This window comes from Peromyscus eremicus, chromosome 23, assembly GCF_949786415.1.
Source record: "Peromyscus eremicus chromosome 23, PerEre_H2_v1, whole genome shotgun sequence".
Classification (NCBI taxonomy): Eukaryota; Metazoa; Chordata; class Mammalia; order Rodentia; family Cricetidae; genus Peromyscus; species Peromyscus eremicus.
This window is the reverse complement of record NC_081438.1, coordinates 36,757,363-36,776,814: the sequence shown is the minus strand read 5'-3', so window position 1 is coordinate 36,776,814 and position 19,452 is coordinate 36,757,363. Positions and strand designations below refer to the sequence as shown.

The window sequence follows — 19,452 nt, the reverse complement described above, 5'->3', positions numbered from 1 at the left end:
GAATTGAATCCACCTTCTACAAGCGTGTTGGTGATTTTACTGTTTGTGGGGAACACTGTTCGTCGAGAGCGTCGGTGAGCTTCCTGCCCTGGGTGGGTTTGCTGCTGCTGTTAAAGTGTGCAGACCCCCGGATGAGAGCCGCAGGTTTTCTTGAGGGTTAGCTGTGGCAATGAATCGTTGGAAGGGATTTGTTTCCTCTTCCTGTTCTCCCAACAGCAAGACAAGTCAGGCACAGTTCCTCTTCCTGTAGAGCTGGATTATGTCATGGCCAACAGCAGACTTAAAAGAAAAAGAGGAGGAAAGAGGATCAGGGCTGGAGAGCCTGCCCAGCAGTGAGCCACTTTAGCATGCCGGAGAGCTCACACAGCCCGTGGAACTCCAGCTCACTCACTTGCATAAAATCCACACTCAACACACACACAGAATTAAAAATAGAAAAAATAAATTATTTTAAAAAATAATAAATATGATCAGATAAGTCCCAGCTCTCAGGAGGCTGGGGCACTGGGACCTAGCCATCGACTGGCCTGTGTTTTCTGGAAGAAGAAAATGAAAGAGTAGAGATAACAGCAGAGAGTCGGGGAGGAGGCGGTGGGTAGGGCAAGAACAGAGCAAGAGCAGGGCAGTGGCCTCCGAAGCTGACATAGGGTGTTAAGCAAAGGAGGAAAGATGTGAATGGGAAGGAGCGAGTGCGCCATTCTTTTTAGTGTTTCTGAGCCCGGAAGTCTGTCTCCCTGGTGGAGTTCCTTTGCCTGCAGGGTCACTGATGCCGCTCACCCCTTGGGCATCTGGTCGTTACTTCTGGGTCTTCCTCTAGGACAGTGGGTTATGTAGATCCTGGTCCAGTCCTGGGCAGCATTTCATAGATGATCCTCCCGTCCTTTCAGTCCCTTTGCGCATGCTGGCTGGCCCTGCGCAGTGAGAGCCCGCCTTCACAGAGTCTCAGCTCCATGGTGAGCTGAAGGTCTGTACTGTTGGAAGTCAGAGTTTTCTCTGATTGCTTAGGAAGAAGGCTGTGCTAGGAACATGCTTCCTGACTAGTTTCTGTAAACTAGTATTTAGTTATGTGATTATAGCTGTTCATCTTCAAATACCATTTTTTAAAAAATTGATGTTGGTTTGCTGTGATATGAGTATGACCTTTTAAAGGATGTCTCTGCCTGTATGATTGGACATTATAGAAATACTGTAAATCCTGAGATTTGTGGTTTTCATTTTACAGGGCGCCAATGCCTCGGCATTAGAGAAAGAGATTGGTCCAGAACAATTTCCGGTCAACGAGCACTATTTTGGATTAGTCAATGTAAGTATCAAAGATACCCAGCCTTAGAGGGTCACATGAAGCTTGGGACACTAGATGAGTGCTCTTCATCATTCATTAAAGAAAAACCATTCGTTTGTGGCATTAAAATCCATGCTGGGACATTGTATTTAGGGTTTTAAAATGTTTGGTAGTTGAAAGAAGGTAAACTTGCCTGAGGTCTTAAGACTCTCAGGATAGTTTCTAAATTGTCGGCTTCATTTTTCCAATTCTGGCAAAAATTTTCTTACAGCGAAAGTTTTGACTTATAATTAGACGAATGATCGCTTGATCCTGTGAGAGTTGTAGCGTGCATATGCAGACGTCAGTACAGCCACGAAAGTGCCTCCCACATCCATTCTTCAAGCCTGGCAAGAACTTTGAAATTTAGCTCAGCAAAGGAAAAAAAACCATTATATTGTTTTCCTAGTTCTAACTCTGTTGTGGGTATTTCAGTCTTGGTGGTGGATAAGTGCGTAAAAATAGACTTGATAGTGAAAGCGTAAAAATCTGATGGGAAGCCCGGCAGCCGGCCTGGAATGACTGGCCGCTCTGATCAGAGAAGTCCATGGAGTGTGTCGTCGTCCTCTTCAGGTCTGGTTAGTTTCCAGGTGTGACTTTCTTTTCTTTTCTTTTTAAAGGCTGTCTAAAATCATGGGCTGGTGTAATTTCAAACAAGGTTTATGCTTCTCTTGACGCTCCTTAGCAGTCAGGTCAGGATAAACAGGAGGATAAGCTAAGAAGAGACTGTTGAGTTAATCGGATGGATGGAAATACAGCTTGTGATGTTCATGTCTCATTTCTACAAACCGTGCCACTTGTGAGGGGCTTCGGGATCCAAGGGTTACGTGGCCATGAGGCGTGGCCTCTACTCTGCTGTAAGGCAGTGTTCGCAGGAGACGTGGTCCTCCCCGTGATTTACACTCTCACACTCTTCTGTTGCTTTAACCGCTTCTGTCCAGCTTATTTTTCAGCTCCCTCTGCTTCTCTCTTGTTAGATTGCCACTTTATTTTTATCATCACACTACTTAACTCATAGGTGTCCCTTAAATATCAAGATTGGCTCAACTCTCTTGAGACGTACACCCACACTTGGGGTATACAACTGTCCTTTCCTAAAGCATGAATTTCTGTCTCTTAATGTATGTGATTAAGCCTGTATTAAAACTTCAGCTTTGCTTAGAAACAGCAAAACAAACCAGTTTGACCTTAGGGGTGGTGATGTGGAGAATAGCGTGGATAACTCAGAGGTCAGTTTTTTAAGTCATTTTTCCTGTCCCTGCAACCTATGTGTCAAGTAGGTAGTACTGTAAACAGTACTGTATCCTTGGCGCTGTTCTAGAAACTCTGGATGGGGTGGGATGTAGCTGGATGTAGAGCATTGTACGGTGTGCCCAAGACTGGATTCTGTGCTCCCTGACTGTGAGGGGGCTAAGGGAGGGGAGAAGACACTGAGTTTTGTTTACAGGAGAGAGGGGCATCTGTGTTCTTTCCATCAGCCTGTAAGCAGCTGCGTTTCTAGGCATCATTGCTTTTCAAAAAGTATGTACTGGAGGAATTGCTACCAGACCTGCCTTCTGGGGGTCCCTTTTGGGCTATGGACAGTGGGGTCACCAGTGAGCACTTGCCTGTGGGAGTCAGGCACTTTGTTGTTTGCAAAACAATGAAATAACCACAGTTTAATTAGCCTAGCGTTGTTAGTGATCACCTCGTTAATCTGTTGTTAGTTGCAGGTTTGTTTTTTAAATCTGTTTTAATTTTTTTACTAGCTAAATTCTTTGAAATCATTGAGCTCTGATTGAGCAGTTGTGTAGGCGCATCTGTGGTGTTGACGGTGAGGAACTTGCAGGACCAGCAAGCTTCTCTGAGTGTCTTCATGGTGAAGGGTCCGCTGAGTGGAGCTGACTGAGTGCTGCTGCTCACTGCAGTGTGGAGCCCGCCACATTGTATGCGGGCCATGCAGTTCTCACGTCACTCTTCCTGCACACGGTAGATTGGGCTCAGTGACTCTTTGTGAGGTCCTGTGGATCATTATTAGCAGAATTATCATTGCTGGGCTGGGAGGTTAAGATCACTGGCTGCTCTTGGAGAGGAGCTGGCTTTGGTTCCCAGCACCCGCATGATGGCTCACAGCATCTCTAACTCCAGTCCCAGGAGATCATACTCCCTCTTCTGGCCTTCCTGGGTACTGCATGGATGTGATGCACAGATAGGTGCAGGCAGAGCATCCATGCACATAAAACAAATAAAATCCCAAAAAGTTCTTAAAAATTATGATTTCCTTCTAGACTTTTTTTTGGCAGGCTGTTTAAACTGAATTGTTTGGAGCAAGACCTGGCATGGAGAAGAGAGAATAAAATGGTTTCTTTCTCTGTGGGTTATGGACTTAATTAGGTGACGGTGCCCTGTCTGTTTTCTTGTGCATTGAGTTCATTCTTGTCCTGCCTGTCTCCACCTGGCAGCCACAGCCTGCTTGAAGGCTATACTTCAGAGATGCTAGACAGTTTCTGATCAAAGAACTATGGCCCAGGGATCCTAGCTAGATTGGCAAGTTGTCCTGTCTGCCCACAGATGTGATGAGACAGGTGTGGTCAGCCACTGGATAGTACGTGGAGAAAGGGAGTTGGCTCTCACGAGGAAGCACAGGGCAGTAGAGTCAGAGTGGGAGTGAGCAGCTGGTGTCTGCAAGATTCAGTAACAGCCTCTGGACCACTTGGGTGAATTGAGAGGTTGGGGTCGCTTAAACCAGGGCTGGCTCGGAGAAGATCATTTTCCTAGTGGCCAGGGAGATGGCTGAACAGGTAAGAATGCTAGCTTGCCATACATGCACAGGCTGCATACACACGAACAGTAATAGGAGTTTTAAAAAGTATTTCGGGGGCTAGAGAGTTTGGCTCCTGGCACCCCATGTCCCTTGGCTCTCAGCCACCTGTAACTTCAGTTCCAGGGGATCTGACTCCCTGTTCTAAGCCTTGGTGAGCATCAACATACACATAATAGATATCACACAGACACATAAATGAAAATAAAACTTAAAGAAGTTTTTTAAGCCAGTAGTGGTGGCACACATCTTCAATCCCAGCGCTCTGGAGGCAGAGGCAGAGGCAGATGTGAGTTTGAGACCTGCCTGGTCTACATAGTGAGTCTAGGACAGCCAGAGCTGCACAGTGAGACCCTGTCTCGACACCCCCCCCAAAAGAGGGGGGTTATTAATTATTATGAAGATTGACTCTTAACTGATTGTTGAGAATGAATTCTGACTCTGAGTTTTCCTTAATGGAATTGATTAAATTTAAGTAAAAGAAAACTATCCAGTGTAGGGCTTAGGATTGGGGGTGTGCTGCTGAAGCATGTTCAGAGGATGGACAGGCTGTGTTGACACAAGCTAAAGCCATCTGAGAGGAGGGTGCCTCTGTTAAGGAATTGTTGTAAGATAGGTCTGTAGGACATTTTCTTAATAAATGATTGGTGGGGGAGGGCCCAGCCCATTGTAGGTGGTACACCCCTGGGCTGGTGGTCCTGGGTTCTATAAGAAAGCATGCTGAGCAAGCCATGAGGAGCAAGCTAATAAGTAGCATCCCTCCATGGCCTCTGCATCAGCTCCTGCCTCTAGGTTCCTGCCCTGTTTGGGTTTCTACTCCAACTTCTTCAGTGATGGACTATGATGTGGAAACATAAGCCAGATAAACCCTTTTCTCCCCAAGTTGCTTTTGGTCGTAGTGTTTGATTACAACAGTAGTAACCCCGACTAAGAGCCTAACTTCCAGTCTTCTCTATACATGTACATGGTACAGATGCCTTCTGGTTTCTCAGCCTGTGCCCTTTGCGGCTTGTAGTTTTACAGTGAGTCCTCTGTCTTAACTTCTCTGATGTAACTATGAGGTGATGTGTTTTGCTTTTCTCTTATTTCTGTGGAAATTGTTAAATTCCTCTGTTACATATCCTTTAATAAGGATGCCCAAATGCTGGGTGTTGTACAAATTGTGATGCTGTGTTTTTTCAGTTGACAGCACCAAAGTGGGCTGACTGTTAGATTTCTACGGTTGTGTATAGATTCTACTTACCCGATGAAATGACACTGGGTGATTAGTAATGAGTCTTGGTGATGGGTGTTCTGCAGGTGCACTTTCTCCAGAGATAGGCAGACTGGTGAGTGAGCACTAGGATCAGTGAGCCACAGCCTAGACTTGAGTAGCCGTCCTGGGAAGTCTTCATTTCACAGCGGCTCTCTGAAGCCAGTGCTTGAGAAGACAGGAGTCACCTTCTCAAAGGCCTTTGTATCTTTTTTCCTCAGATTTCTTCAGAAAAGATTGTAATTGTGCAGTGCATTTTAGTGGGTCTCTGGGAGAAGAGCATGCAAACAGGTTTGTCATGGCCAGGCTCTACACTTTCTTCCTCCACACACATCTGTATGTGCTTTCAGTTTGACACGGGATGATCCCATTTCCCTCAGAGAAGGAGAGGGAGGTAGTTATCAGACCATGTCTTCCGGTGCTCTTTGAAGGAGGAAATGTGACATGCAGCGACGCATTCCCATAACCAGCAAGAGGTGGCCCATTGCTGAGGACTGACTGTGGCCTTCTCTGGTGGGCTCTCAGCCTTGGTGGTTGTTAGACCGGCCCTTCCACAACCACATCCCAGCCAGCCTGGTTTTTAGTGTTTGTTCGCATTTGTGCTTGGTGTGTAGCACCTGGGAGACCTTGATAGAAAACCTGACTTTCGTATGCTTCTTGGAAGAGTTTTGGAGAACTTTTTCTGTTGTTGTTGGTTTTGAGACAGGAATTCTCTGTGCAGCCCTGGTTGTCCTGGAACTTGCTCTGTAGACCAGGCTGCCCTTGAACTCACAGAGATCCATCTCCTTCTGTCTCCAGAATGCTGGGATTGACAGTGTGCACCACCACACCCAGCTTGTGAATTATATTTTAAAAGCGTGATATATAGAATACCTAGTATACAGCCATTGTTAATAATCATGGGAATTTAGAACAAAAGCTTGTGTGGTCCTTGACTTTACCCGGGCTCTTTCTCCACAGCTGCACTCTGCGTTTAACGGCGCCCCTCTTTCCTCTTGTAGTTTGGGAATACCTGCTACTGCAACTCAGTTCTTCAAGCACTTTATTTCTGTCGTCCATTTCGGGAAAAAGTTCTAGCATACAAGAGCCAGCCCAGAAAAAAGGAGAACCTTCTCACGTGCCTGGCCGACCTCTTCCACAGCATAGCCACCCAGAAGAAGAAGGTGGGCGTGATCCCGCCCAAGAAGTTCATCACACGATTGCGAAAAGAAAATGGTAATTCTTCTGTTTCCCATGCACTGTTGTTGCTCATGTGTCCTGGGAAGGTAAAGGACAGCGTGCTGCTGTAACTCAGGTGTCTTTGAACATGCTGTCTTGGTGCCTCACACTTGTTAGCTATTTATTAGTAACTCTTCGGTTGTTGTGATAGAATGCTGGGACAGAAGCACGCTAGGGGAGAAAGGGCTTGTTAGGATTTACAGTTGCAGAGGGAGTGTAGTCCATACTGTCGAGAAAGCAGGAGCAGGAGGGGCTGCCTAGCGGAGAGATCCTAATTCCGCCCTACACAGAAAGCGGAGAGAGAGAGAGCAGGAAGCAGGCGGGCCAGGTTGTGAAAGGTCACGTCTTCCCCAGTTTCTACTTCCTGACAGTTCCGTAACCTTCCGACAGCATCAGCACTGGGAGCCACGTATTCAAAATGAGTCGGTGGAGAAGCCGAGATGTAGGCTCCTGTCTTAGGGGGGTTGTAGCTTAGTAGAGGAGCCAGCTCCAGTGAGGGGTGATCCCTGTTGGAAGTGTGTTACCCTTCTCTTTTTGGCCCTCTTGCCTCGCTTCTATCAAGAATGAATTTTTTTTGCCTTGGGTACCAAGAGACATGGAGTAGTAGTTTGTGGTCGGCCTGGACAGCATGAGATCCTACCCCCACCTCAACCCCCCACCCCACAAACAAAGCAAAACAAAACACAAATTTTCCATGGAATGTGATTCTTTGGTTGCACATATCTTTCCTGGGCTAATTCATTTATCTTTTAAAAACATCTTTGTTGTTATTTGTTTCTGTTCTCTTTGGGGGCCCGCCACCCAGCTCCCAAATCTCTCTCTCTCTCTCTCTCTCTCTCTCTCTCTCTCTCTCTCTCTCTCTCACACACACACACACACACACACACACACACACACACACACACACACACACACTTCTGGAGGCTTATGAATGCCTGGCCTTAGCTTGGCTTGTTTCTTGCCAGCTTTCCTTAACTTAAATTATCCCAGCTACCTTTTGCCTCAGGGCTTTTCCCATCTCTTATTCTGTGGCTCGCTGTGTAGCTGTGTGGCTGGCCCCTGGAGTCGTCCTCCTCCTCTGGCTACTTCTTTTCTCTTTGCAGATTTCTCCTTCTATATAGTCTCTCGGCCTGCCAGCCCCACTTATCCTTTCTCCTGCCTTGCTATTGGCCATTCAGTTCTTTGTTAGACCATCAGGTGTTTTAGACAAAGCAACACAGCTTCACAAAGTTAAACAAATGCAACATAAACAAAAGTAACACATCTTAAAATAATATTCTACAACATATCTTAGGTAGAAAGGACATTGCTTTTTGGGGAAGGATTCTGTTTGTATAACCCACACTTTTTATTAAATAATAATGATTCTATCATTTCTTTCACTTTGGCCACAAAACAAAAATCACAGAAGTTGAGGCCATTCAGGTTTAGGACTAGTAAATGTTAATTTATTCTCGTTTCTAAAAACTACCGAGAGGCCCCACCTTTTTCTTGATTGAGATCCTTTTCATTTCATTTTATAAGACATTGCCGTGAGACGTGCTGCAGTTTGACCCAAGTTACAGAGTTCCTGGGGCGCAGAGCTGGTGTCTGGCTTCCTTGGTCCGTAAGCAAGCTCTGTCTCATGATGTGCTGCTGCCTCAGGAGCACAGTGAGAGGGAAGACCTGTGGGGTCGGTCTTCCTCTGTTCGGTGTGGATATTTCACTCCATGTAGAAATAATTGAATTGTTGTTTAGTTTGATCAACTACCAAAGTGATACTTGCAGAAGTGTGATTGAAGAGGTCTGTAAGATTGGTTGTTGACTGTCTAATGTGTGATTGGACCTTTAAGGTAGCCAGTTACATTTTCATTGAATGAACTGAAATCAGCCTAGTAAGAGCTATCCCTGCCATAAAGAGACTTTCCTGCTGAATGGCACAGCTAGAGCCTGTTCTTGAAGCTGAGAGGCAGTCTGAAGAAATGTTCATTTTCCTCACAGATACAGAACATTTGAGTCCTGCATGCAGACCACATTTTTCCTCTCATGAGAGCTGTTTACTTGTTTAGATTCCAGATGTACATGGAGTTTTCTATTTTTAAGAAACTCAAGCCAGGCAGTGGTGGTGCACACCTTTAATCCCAGCAGAGACAGGTGGATCTCTGTGAGTTCAAGGCCAGCCTGGTCTACAGAGCGAATTCTAGGACAGCCAGAGCTACACAGAAATCCTGTCCCAAAAAACAAAACAAAAAAAGAAATTCAAATCAGCCTTTTGGAATGTGGATTAAGCTAATGGGATTTGAGTCTTTTTGTCTATATTGATGGTCACCTTTGGAAGTGTATCTGAGGGGAAGCTTTTGTGTGTGGTGATGAACCATCTTTTCTTGATGACTATTTTAGAGATGCATACCATGCTTCTGTGTTTACACAGAGCCCATGCTATTTTCCATGTATGGAATAGTATGCTTTTCAAATTGATTGCCTGTGCTTTTAAATGCATGGTGACTTGTTTTTCTTAAATGTTAATTGACTCATGCTGGATACAGGTCAAGCTCAGCATACACACACGCACACGCACACACTTACTTTTCCTTCTGCAGTGCTGAGCATTGGATCCAGAGCTTACGTCAGCCACTCAGCTGTGGCCCAGGTCCTGAAGTTAGTGTTTCCAGCATCCTATGCAATTATATACTTGAAGACTTTTTTTTTCTAAATGTTTATTTGCCAAAACCTGAGACATTTTTATTGTGGTTTATTTTTAAATACTTGAAAATTTTCTAAAGTTTTTTGTATTTAGGCAGAGTAAATTGATAGAACAACAGACCCACTAAATGCTTGTTTCAATGAGATGGATGCAGAATAAATATTTACTATAAATGCGGCTTCTTTTAAGTTTCTTTTCTTTTTTTCTGAACTTCAGAAATAAATTATTAGAAGAGAGTTCTTACTACTTGATATTGGTGGCATCTGTAAATATGTTTTGGAATGCATTAATACTTACCTCAGGCTTTTAGATTTTCCTTGAGAATTGCATGTGGGAGGACACAGATCAGAGCAGGTTGACTGCATTATCTATTGCATGTTTCCTCCTGATGGTTTGTTTAAATCTTTGGAAAACATGCCGCTTGTGTCAGTCTTGCTGGTAGTCCACTGTTGGGCTGCCCTGCCTGCCTGAGCTCCTCATTCTGTGGGAGAAGCATTCTGGAGGTTTAGTACATGGTCATCCGGATTGTCTTCACACCTGCTGCTTTACATTGCTAATTGTTTTGGTATTTGGGGAAGGAACAGACTTTAACTTCTACTCATTAGTAAGTCTGTTTCTTTACAGTTTAGCTCCTGATACTTACTCAAGCATAAGGGCTCCCCGAATGTAGTGTGCCTGCTCCAGCTCCACTGCCCCACTCTCTGTGATGACAGGTTGGACACTGGGTAATTGTTGGCATTGGTTATTGCATACTGATTTCCTGTTGTTCACTAGCTCTGTGGAGGCCCTGGGAATCTAGAAATTAGCCCTCAGGGGTCTGACCTCCACAGGGAGGACAGGTGCCAACGACTGTCTGTGCAGTATGGCTTTGCTACGAGGAGAAAGGAAGCAGAGACAGCTCGGAAGCCCGAGTGGCCTTGTGGGTCCAGGTGTAGGTGTTGGAAAGACCCCTGTCAAGGGCTGTTAGAGACCTGGCGTGTTGACGCCTCAGGTTAATGGGATAGAAGCAGAAGAAACAAAGGACAGGTGCATGGGAAGATGGCCAGAAAGTGCACTTGGCAAGAGTGTGGTACCATGGAGACCACCGGATACAGGACAGGGTCCAGAGCTTGGGAAGCTGCCAGAGACTATGATTTTCATTAGGGAAGAATCCCTGTGGGTGGGCATGGGCTGCCGTGGGCAGCATTTGAAAGGTGGGGTGAGGGTTTCGGTGGCGGGGAGCTGTCAGAGGCTGCTGCAGTCCTTGAGGAAGATGAGCTCATCTGGCTGATGCTACTTCCTTTAGGCTCTGAAGGAAATGCAGCACAGGTCAGTAGTGATGGGACTGTGTTAGCTAGTGCTTACTGTCAGCTGAACAATTCCTGGGCATTAAGGTGGGCTCGCAGCCTTATCAGTAGCTTCATGTTCTGGCTCCACGAACCTTAGCAATATGTGCTGCATGTAACATTTGTATATGGGTGTGTGTGTGTTTGTATAATATATTTCGCATTGTTATGAGCTGTACCTCATTTTCACATATCATAGCTGATTGAACACCTCTCTTTTGTTCATTGTGAACATCATTCATTCAAAAAATGTTAAGCACCTCCAGGATGCTGCAGCCCGGTGTGCGAGCAGTGCAGCTGTGGCTGAGCTGTGGTCTTGGTTCTTAAGAAATCTGCATGTGAAGAGCACTTTCTCAGGTGCTGTGGAGTGACGACAGAATCGTGTGTGCCTATAAAAACACAAAGGAGCAGAGAGCGGCTGTGTGCAGAGAACGGCTATTAGGAAGATTTGAGTAAATTATTTACTTCGTCCAGTTCTGTTTCACTCTTAGACCAGCACAAAGTGTTTTATGAAACACTAACTATTTCAGTATTAGGAAGAAAACGTAGCCGTTGTAAGCAGTATTAGTCTTTTGAGGTAACATTACAGCTGTTTGGGGACTTGAGTAGCGGCTTTTCATACGTTATTTAATAATGAAATTGTCTCTCCACTAGACTGTCAGTTCCACGATGGAGGGAACCCATTTGTTTTTCCTCTCCATTGTATTCCCAGTACATAATCCCGTTCCTGGCACATAGCAGGTGCTCATTACTAAATGGTTGTTGAATGAATGAACTTGTTTAATTTACTGAAGCAGTTTTGAAGTTCATTTTCCCGCTGTAATATTAGTGGAGTAGAAGACCACCCATAAGAAAACCAGTGTTTTAGAATGAAACACAGCGTGACCCTGCGGCCCTCCCCTGCCGCTCACAGATACCAGTTTGTGTAACCCTGCGGATACCTATAGCTGTAAGGAGTCTTCTTTCAGGCATTGCAAGATTCTGGCATACTGAACGTAGTAACGTTTACTGAAAACACATGGCAGCAAAAGTTTAAAGAGGTTGCTACTCTGCTGTGTGTGTCATTCTTAAAGGTTCAGATATTTAACGGTATTTCAGTGGATCTGAAGTGTGTTTCATTCTTAAAGATTCAAAATACTCATGGTATTCGGTAGATCTGAAGTCATTGTTACGTGGATTACCCGCTTTCTCCTCCACAAAAAGATTTTAGATAAAACCCATTTGCATTTGTTTCGATAAACATGGCAGTTATTTTGAAAGACCATGCATGTATGTGAGAGTGGTTTTTAAGGGGAAATTACAGTGTTACCACTGTGGCATTGATTCAGCACTGTGCTGCCCACTGCGGTGACGTAATCACCCCAGCTCGTAACTAGGTTCCCAGCTATTCTTAGAAAACCTTCCCGACTCCCTCCCCGTGCTCTCGGCCCTGCTTTGTTAACTCCTCTCTCCGGCGTCTCCTCTGAAGCCTAGGCTGGCCTTGAACTCTAGCTCAGGTTGACATCAAACTCACTGTGCTTCAGCCTCTCGAGCGCCAGGGTCACAGGCATACAACACTCACAGGCCGCTCTCGATTTCTTAAGTCCTTTGATCAGTTTTCTGCTTCTTAAACTAGTGAGCAAATGAAAAGTTTTTGTTTTGTTTTAAAGAAAACCCGTTTTACCCAAGGAAGTGACCTATAGACACCGAGATATTGAAGTTACTGTGGCTGTTGGGGTGGTCCACGAACCAGGCCATCACTGGGTTGGGAGAGGTTGGCATATAGTGTCAGTAAAAGGGTCACGGGTCTCCGGATGCCTAGATCTTGACGTTTTTCCTTTAGAGTAGTAAGTTAGCGATGGTAGCTGCAAGCTGGAAAGCGTCAAAGGTAGATGAGACGCAGCTCCTAGAAGCAGCAGGGAGGGTGGACAGTGAAGGGAGCCCCAGCTTTAGGAAATAGTGCATCAGGAGAGGACAGGGCAGCGCTTTCAGGACGGAGGGATTGCCTGCACTGAGAGGAGAGGTTAAGGATGATTGACTCTCATTAGCTCAGCGTCACTTGAGAGCTTGCCAGGTTGGACTGTCCTGACTCAGTGGCCTCAGGCTGTGCATGCTGGGAGGGTTGCAGCGTGCACAGCAGCCGCACTCTGCTGGGGCAGGAGTGCCCTAGACAGGAGTGGGAAATGGACCACAGTGCTTTGGATCTGCTGTCTTTGATGGCAGATCCCAGCTCAGCTGAAGGTCAGGTGGGTGTGAAGTCCATCTGGGCTCAGACATGTGGCAGCCTGGGCACTCGTGGGGTTTGGGCTCTTAAACAGGAGGCCAGGCATGGTGGTGCACGCCTTTAATCCCAGCACTTGGGAGGCACAGGCAAGTGGATATCTGTGAGTTTGAGGCCATTTGGTCTACAGAGTGAGTTCCAGGAGAGTCAGGGCTACACAAAGACCTTGTCTGGAAAAACCAAGACAAAACAAACAAAAACCTATGGTCGGAGGTTTCAGGGGCTGGAATCCAGGAGGGAGGAAGTGAAGGGTGCCTCCAGTTGCATTGTTACTGTAGTGGTTTGAGAGTGCCATTTGCAGAGCAGGTGTAAGTGTGCGGAAGCGGTTCAGGAAGGATCCAGACAGGCTTCATGGGAATTTAGCCTGCAGTACAGGAGATGCTGGGAAATTCTTAGGTCTGCAAATCAAACTTGTATAGTCTCAGTAGAAAATTGAGGGAGACTTTGTGGGCCAAGTAAGGGGAGCTGACTTAAACTAGTAAGTCATGGTGGAAATGGGAAGACCAGGGCACAGGATTGTTAGGAGCCAGGAGTGGTGGCTCACACCTAGAACCACAGCACTTGTGAGGCAGAGGCAGGAGGATTGTTCTTCCAGGCCAGCCTGAGTTACAGAATGAGAGCATGTCTAAAAAAGGGGGGAAAAATTAGAAGGGCTTAAGAAGTAACCAGATGTGAAGGGTGTGCAGCATGCAGGGATGAGGAACAAGGAGGGGGCCCTTTTGCACAAAAAGTTGCATTTTATTGTTCAGTATATAATAAATATACCAATAGTCTAAGAGGATCTACAGAAAAACTGTAAGGTCCTTAGAAACAACTGGATCTTAGCAGAGCTTTCTGTGTGCACTTAATCATGTCCAAGTAGAAAGCTCAAGTTGGGTTTAATAGCGCCTAAATGGGATCCATTACACGCTGAGCTTCCTTAGAGTGCCTGGGAAATGTAGCTCTGCTCGTTCACAAGGACCTGTTTCCCCATGACCATAGCAGAGCTGTGATTTAAATAAGCCACCCATTCTTTCATACACATTTAGGATATTTCTAGACTTCTGCTGTTATAAATGAGTGGCCGTGCCTGGGCTTGCTCCATTGTATGGTGTGGATTCACGTGGGGGTTTCTAGAGCTAGACCACATTCTCTTATAACCACCCACACGGCTCTTCAGAACCCGCTGTGCCATTCCACAACCCCAGCAACCAGTGCTAGAGAACGCCAACTAAGTCATGTTTTTATTTTGCCAAAGTGGTGAGCAGCATCCTGATTTCCGCCGCTTGACTTTTTGTCTCGCAGTGACTTGGTAAGAATTGTTTGGGTTTCTGAATTTTCAGTCTGCATCACCTCTTATCTCCTTTGCCTGTTTTCTTCTACCTTTGCAAAGGAGACTTAGGAGTTGCTTTTGTTTTTGTTCTGGGACACTCAGGATGTTGATATGTAGATGTGCACTCCTCCTTTGCTGTCCCTTGTTCATGCTGTCTGTCTGTAGTTAGTGTTCCCTAACATCATCACTGACAGTAACCGGGCTAGCCAGTGCAGTGACCCTTGTTCTCAGCGCTCAGAATCTTCCTAGCAGCCTCATGAGGTGGGTGCCTTACACCCTGGAGTTAAGTAAGGACTGTGGCTCAGAGGTGAAGGACAGTGCCTTCAGCGGTCACCGGGGTGCTGTCAGATAATCTCACTCCAGCAGCTGCACTTGACACCGATGCCATGGCTTTGGGAATGATCCCTAGTGCATGACCGTCTTCGTCTGTAGCTCTTTAAAAACATCACTTAGGTTGTTTCTGTCTTAGACAGTTCCTAATTATTTTCCAAATATGTATTGTTGTTTCCCTTTGTGTGTGTGCAAGTGTACTTGTGTATGTGTGTTGAGGTGCTAGGAGTTGACCGAGGGTCTCCTGATGGACAAGTGCTCCACCATTGAGCTAGATTCCCAGCCTTGTATTTGCTTTAGAAGAAAGAGTTGTGGCCTTTCTTAGTACACATTGAGGATGCAAAAATAAAGTTCCCCAGTACAGTTCTTTTCAGGTAGTAGGCCTGCTTTGTGTAGTGCCTGGGGGATGTATTTGGTATGATTTTTATTTTTATTTTTTTGGCTCTGTTTTTCCTGACAGGAAGACTTTACTTTCTCTAGTCCTTGTACAATATGCAAAGCAAGGCCTGAGCCTCTTGAACGCACAGAACTCCTGTGCACTCAGAGGAGCCAAGGAGCAGGTGTCGAGCCCAGTCCTTAGTGTTAACACTGCCAGTGTTGCTGTCATAGCTGATCGGGGCTGCAGGGGGCCTTCACGGAGCTCCAGCATCCCTCAGAGTGGAATTTAGCGAGCATGTGGCCCTAGTGGATAATTCTTGATGCCACATCCAAACCTGATTGCAAGGAGTCACTTCCCTCACTTCCCTGCAGGAGTTTTGAAAAGCCTCAACCATGTCCTACAGAGTCAGACTCATTTGTAGCTGAAAGTTTTCTTGTGTCCTGCCCAGTCTGCAGCCGCTCAGTCCCAAGTAAACACACAGAGACTTATATTAATTAAAACTGCTCGGCCATTAGCTCAGGCTTACTACTGACTAGCTCTTACACTTAAGCTCAGCCCATTTTTGTTAATCTGTGTGTCACCACGTTTTCCATGGCTTTACCTGTGTGCCATTACATGCTGCTCCCTGGACGGCGGGCTGGTGTCTCCTTACTCAGCCTTCCTCTTCCCAGAATTCTGGGAATCAGAATTTGTGGTCTGGTAATTTTCTTTAATAAACTGGGCTCTTAGCATCCGCTCAGCCTTGTTAGTAAGTGGTGCCGAGCTTCTGCTGACAAGTTTGCCTTTGGTGAAGTATTTGTGGAAGAGCAGAGATGATGACGACCAGCTGCTTCTTGTCTTCCCCCTCTTGGGGATCTGTTAGTGCTGCTTTGTGAAGGCCTTCATTCATCTTTATTTTCCTCTAATTCAGTCATAAGTTTTAGATGTGGAAGTTGTCTCTTTTCTTGTGTAAATAATTAATGTGTACTTCTGATAAAATATCAGATAGACTCACTTTCCTGTTTTTGTTCTAGAGCTGTTTGACAACTACATGCAACAAGATGCCCATGAGTTCTTAAATTATCTACTCAACACAATTGCTGATATTCTACAAGAAGAAAGGAAACAGGAAAAGCAGAATGGCCGCGTGCGGAACAGCGACGTGGACGCCGAGGAGAACAACAGCACACCAGACCCGACGTGGGTCCACGAGATTTTTCAGGGAACATTAACTAATGAAACCAGGTGTCTTACTTGTGAAACTGTAAGTCCATCCGAGCACTTAGTGTGGAGAACAGTGTGCTGTGTTCATTGAGGTTTTCCTGGGAGAACAAGGGTGTGGGAGATGAACTTGGACCTCTCAAACGAGGTGGCATGAGTGTGACGGGCACTTGTCAGTCTGAAGGCATCTGCCTGTGCTTAGGTCGCTGTGTCTGATGGTGAGTGCTGTCGTAGTACAAGGGTGCTCACTGCAGTTTGAGTATCTTGATTTTGTTTTAAAGACCTTTAGAATCATGTCATTGAAGCTTTCCATAAGGTAAGATTATAGGGAACGTAAGGGTCATGAACACAGTCATGAGTCTTAACCACAGGAGTCCGTTCTGAGCCAAGCATGGTTAGATAACTTCATCACTGGACCTTCTGGGGTATACTTAAATAAGCCTTACACAGTCTAGACACGGTCAGACCTTCCGTGTGAGTCTGAAGAGCATCAGAAGACAGGCTGACACAGGAGTGTGAGGTGTGCCACACCAGCGTTCTTCTCTAGGGATGCCTGCTGAAGAGTAATGAAGGAATGTAAATGAATCAGAAGCCAGAACATACCGCGGAGTAAGCACAGAAACTGACATCTTGTCCATCGAACCGTGCCGTGCTTCGGTGTGACCAGTGGCACAGTAAACTTCCTGACGGCCATCATCTCCAGTGCCTTATGCACACAGCGATGAGATGGCTACGGTGTCGCTGGGTGACGGGAACTTCTCAATCCCTAATAATCTTACAGGGCCACGGTCTTCTACGTGGACTCTTAACTGCCTAGTGTGGCACGTGACTGGGTGTGAATCATTTCCCCTTCTCCACAGTTGTGCACAGTGTCTGTTGTTGGAATAGACGGTACTGGGTACCCTCAAGGAGGGGAGCACCCTTTGGCCGGACACTTGGTAAAGATGAAGCTTCAGATTGGTTGCCAAGAGTCAGATAGACCTGCACTAGGAAATGACTCAGTTCCCTTGCCTGAGTAACTCTTAGTGGTGGATGTTCTCCAGGTCGGGGAAGAGGTACTTGGTAGCAGTCTGGAGATGCTTTGTGCCTAGGGAGAGGCCGGCTGTGGTGGGAGCCTTTGCCGTTTCCTGAGCAACAGCTCCTTGTAGGACAGTGTTGGATTGCCGTTGTTACAGCAGTGTTTCCACTGGAGTAGTAGACATGGTCAGGGACTTTATGTTTATAACAGACGTTGATCTGTTAGAAGACATCAGTACATATGTATGCGTATGTATGCGGTACATGTGTGTATGCACGCACACGCTTCAGGCTTCAATGAAACAAGATAGTTACTTGTTGAATTGTAGTAATAGGTGAGATTCATATGGTAGATCTGGGACCTCTGGAGGCCTCTGGGAGGGAGACTTGTGGAGTGCTCTGCTAGGCCTTTGAAGTCAAGTTGGTGTCAGATGGGGAGGATAGAGAAGAAACAGTTTAAGGAGAGAGTGATGTCAGCCATCCTGTTCAAAGGGTTTGAATACTTACTTATTCATGTAACTTGTAAGGGGTGGGTTCTGTTTTCCTACCAGTAAGTTCTTCTGTGGCCTGCAGTGTGTATTGCAGAGAATTTCCTTAAACCTAAGCCGTCAGTATGCATAGTCACAGCAAGTTGTCATGTTCCTGGCCTTTCTCAAAATAAGCTGGCGGGGTGAAATCTGGGTTCTCTCCGGGGTGTAAATGTACATTTCGGGGAGGGGCGCGTGGTGTATCACACACATTTAGGAACCAGTTCTGCCCGAGAGAAGGTGAGTAGAGGGTTGTAGACGATTATTAAGGTGGAGGTCTGACTGTTAGAGTAGGGACGAGGATGGCTTCCCCGGGTCCTGTTGTGAGGCGGTGTGCAGTGGATCCATCCGGTGGGGGTGTTGAGGGGAGCCGGCTACCCACAGGAGCTGGTTGGGGCAGGCTGCAGCTTTACCTCTGTTCTCTGAAGGTCACTCTCGGTCACGTTCCTCGCCTTGCCTTTTTCCATTTTTTCCCTCAAATGTGGATGTTCCCTGAGTTTCATGTATGTTGGCTGTCATTCTGCATCAGGAACATTGTGTTCCATGTTCATTATCACATGTCCCAGTGAGTCCCATCTAGACGTATCTCCTGACATGAGGATCTAGTCCAATGCAACTAGGCATGTTCAGAAGTGAAATTCTGCCTCACTAGGTGACAGCCTGTGCTTCTCAGAACCAGAGTGTGATACAGTGTACTTCACACATCACCACTCTGGGAAGCTGTGAAATCTCATCTTCCTGGCCTCAGCCAGTGAGATGCTCAGGGGCCTTTGATGTCTTTCCATACAGGAGATGTGACAGGTGGACATTGGTTCGGTACCTTTTAGGTGCTCCAGACCAAGTAGTTGTCTTTTGAGCATAAAGAGGAAGAATTGCTTAGTTTGTTGGTAGATACATGTAATCTGGCAGCTGGAAACCGTGGTTCCTGGCAATTGAAATAACTCCTATATTTACAGATAAGCAGCAAAGATGAAGATTTTTTAGACCTTTCTGTTGACGTGGAACAAAACACATCAATTACTCATTGCTTAAGGTTTGTGTAGAATTATTTCTTTTGCAATTTAATATTTACTTTTGGCATAGAATATTAAATGAATTTTTTCACGTATACCTAACGTTATTTTCCGTTTTTCACAGAGGTTTTAGTAACACAGAAACTCTGTGCAGTGAGTATAAATACTACTGTGAAGAGTGCCGAAGCAAACAGGAAGCACACAAACGGTAATTAGTGTTTAGTTAGACTGTGTTAGTATTGTGAGTGCGTGTGCGTGTGTGTGTGTGTGTGTGTGTGTGTGTGTGTGTGTGTGCAGTGGCACCATGGATAGAGACCAGCACTCAGGACTCAGTTCAGGAATCTTCCACCATCTAGGATTGAACTTAGGTTCAAGAGGGTATAACAAGCACTTTTACCCACTGAACTGTTTTGCCAGCCTCTTTTGAAATTATTTTAGTGATTCTTTGGCTATAGATGTTGGTAGCCTTGTCTGGCTGAAAATGATCTGCAGAAGTGTACATTGAATGCTCCTTTTTAGTTGTGTGTGTGTGTGCTGTTAGCATGTATGGATGTGTGTGCAGAGGCAGAGGAGGACATTGGGCCTTGGGTTTTCTGTTCCATTGCTCTCCTCCTCGTTGTCCCTCCGACAGGATCTGTCACCAAACCTGAGTTCACTGTTTTGTGGCTAGCCATCCAGCTAGCAAGCCCAGGTGATATCCTGTCTTTGTGCTCATTTTTCCCCACTCTGTGTGTGTGTGTGTGTGTGTGTGTGTGTGTGTGTGTGTGTGTGTGTTGCAGAGTCTCACTATGTAGTCCTGGCTGCCTTAGAACTCC

General features: G+C 45.9%; 1 protein-coding gene across 1 annotated transcript in view; it reads left to right on the top strand.

Moving 5' to 3' along the window:
• Positions 1 to 19,452, top strand: part of Usp12 (ubiquitin specific peptidase 12) — a 51,455-nt gene that overhangs the window by 25,513 nt on the left and 6,490 nt on the right. The window contains exons 2-6 of the mRNA XM_059248844.1: positions 1,223 to 1,303; positions 6,375 to 6,588; positions 15,894 to 16,123; positions 18,581 to 18,657; positions 18,762 to 18,845. Of these exons, the coding sequence (XP_059104827.1) occupies positions 1,223 to 1,303; positions 6,375 to 6,588; positions 15,894 to 16,123; positions 18,581 to 18,657; positions 18,762 to 18,845 (686 nt within the window). The remainder of the gene's footprint in view (positions 1 to 1,222; positions 1,304 to 6,374; positions 6,589 to 15,893; positions 16,124 to 18,580; positions 18,658 to 18,761; positions 18,846 to 19,452) is intronic.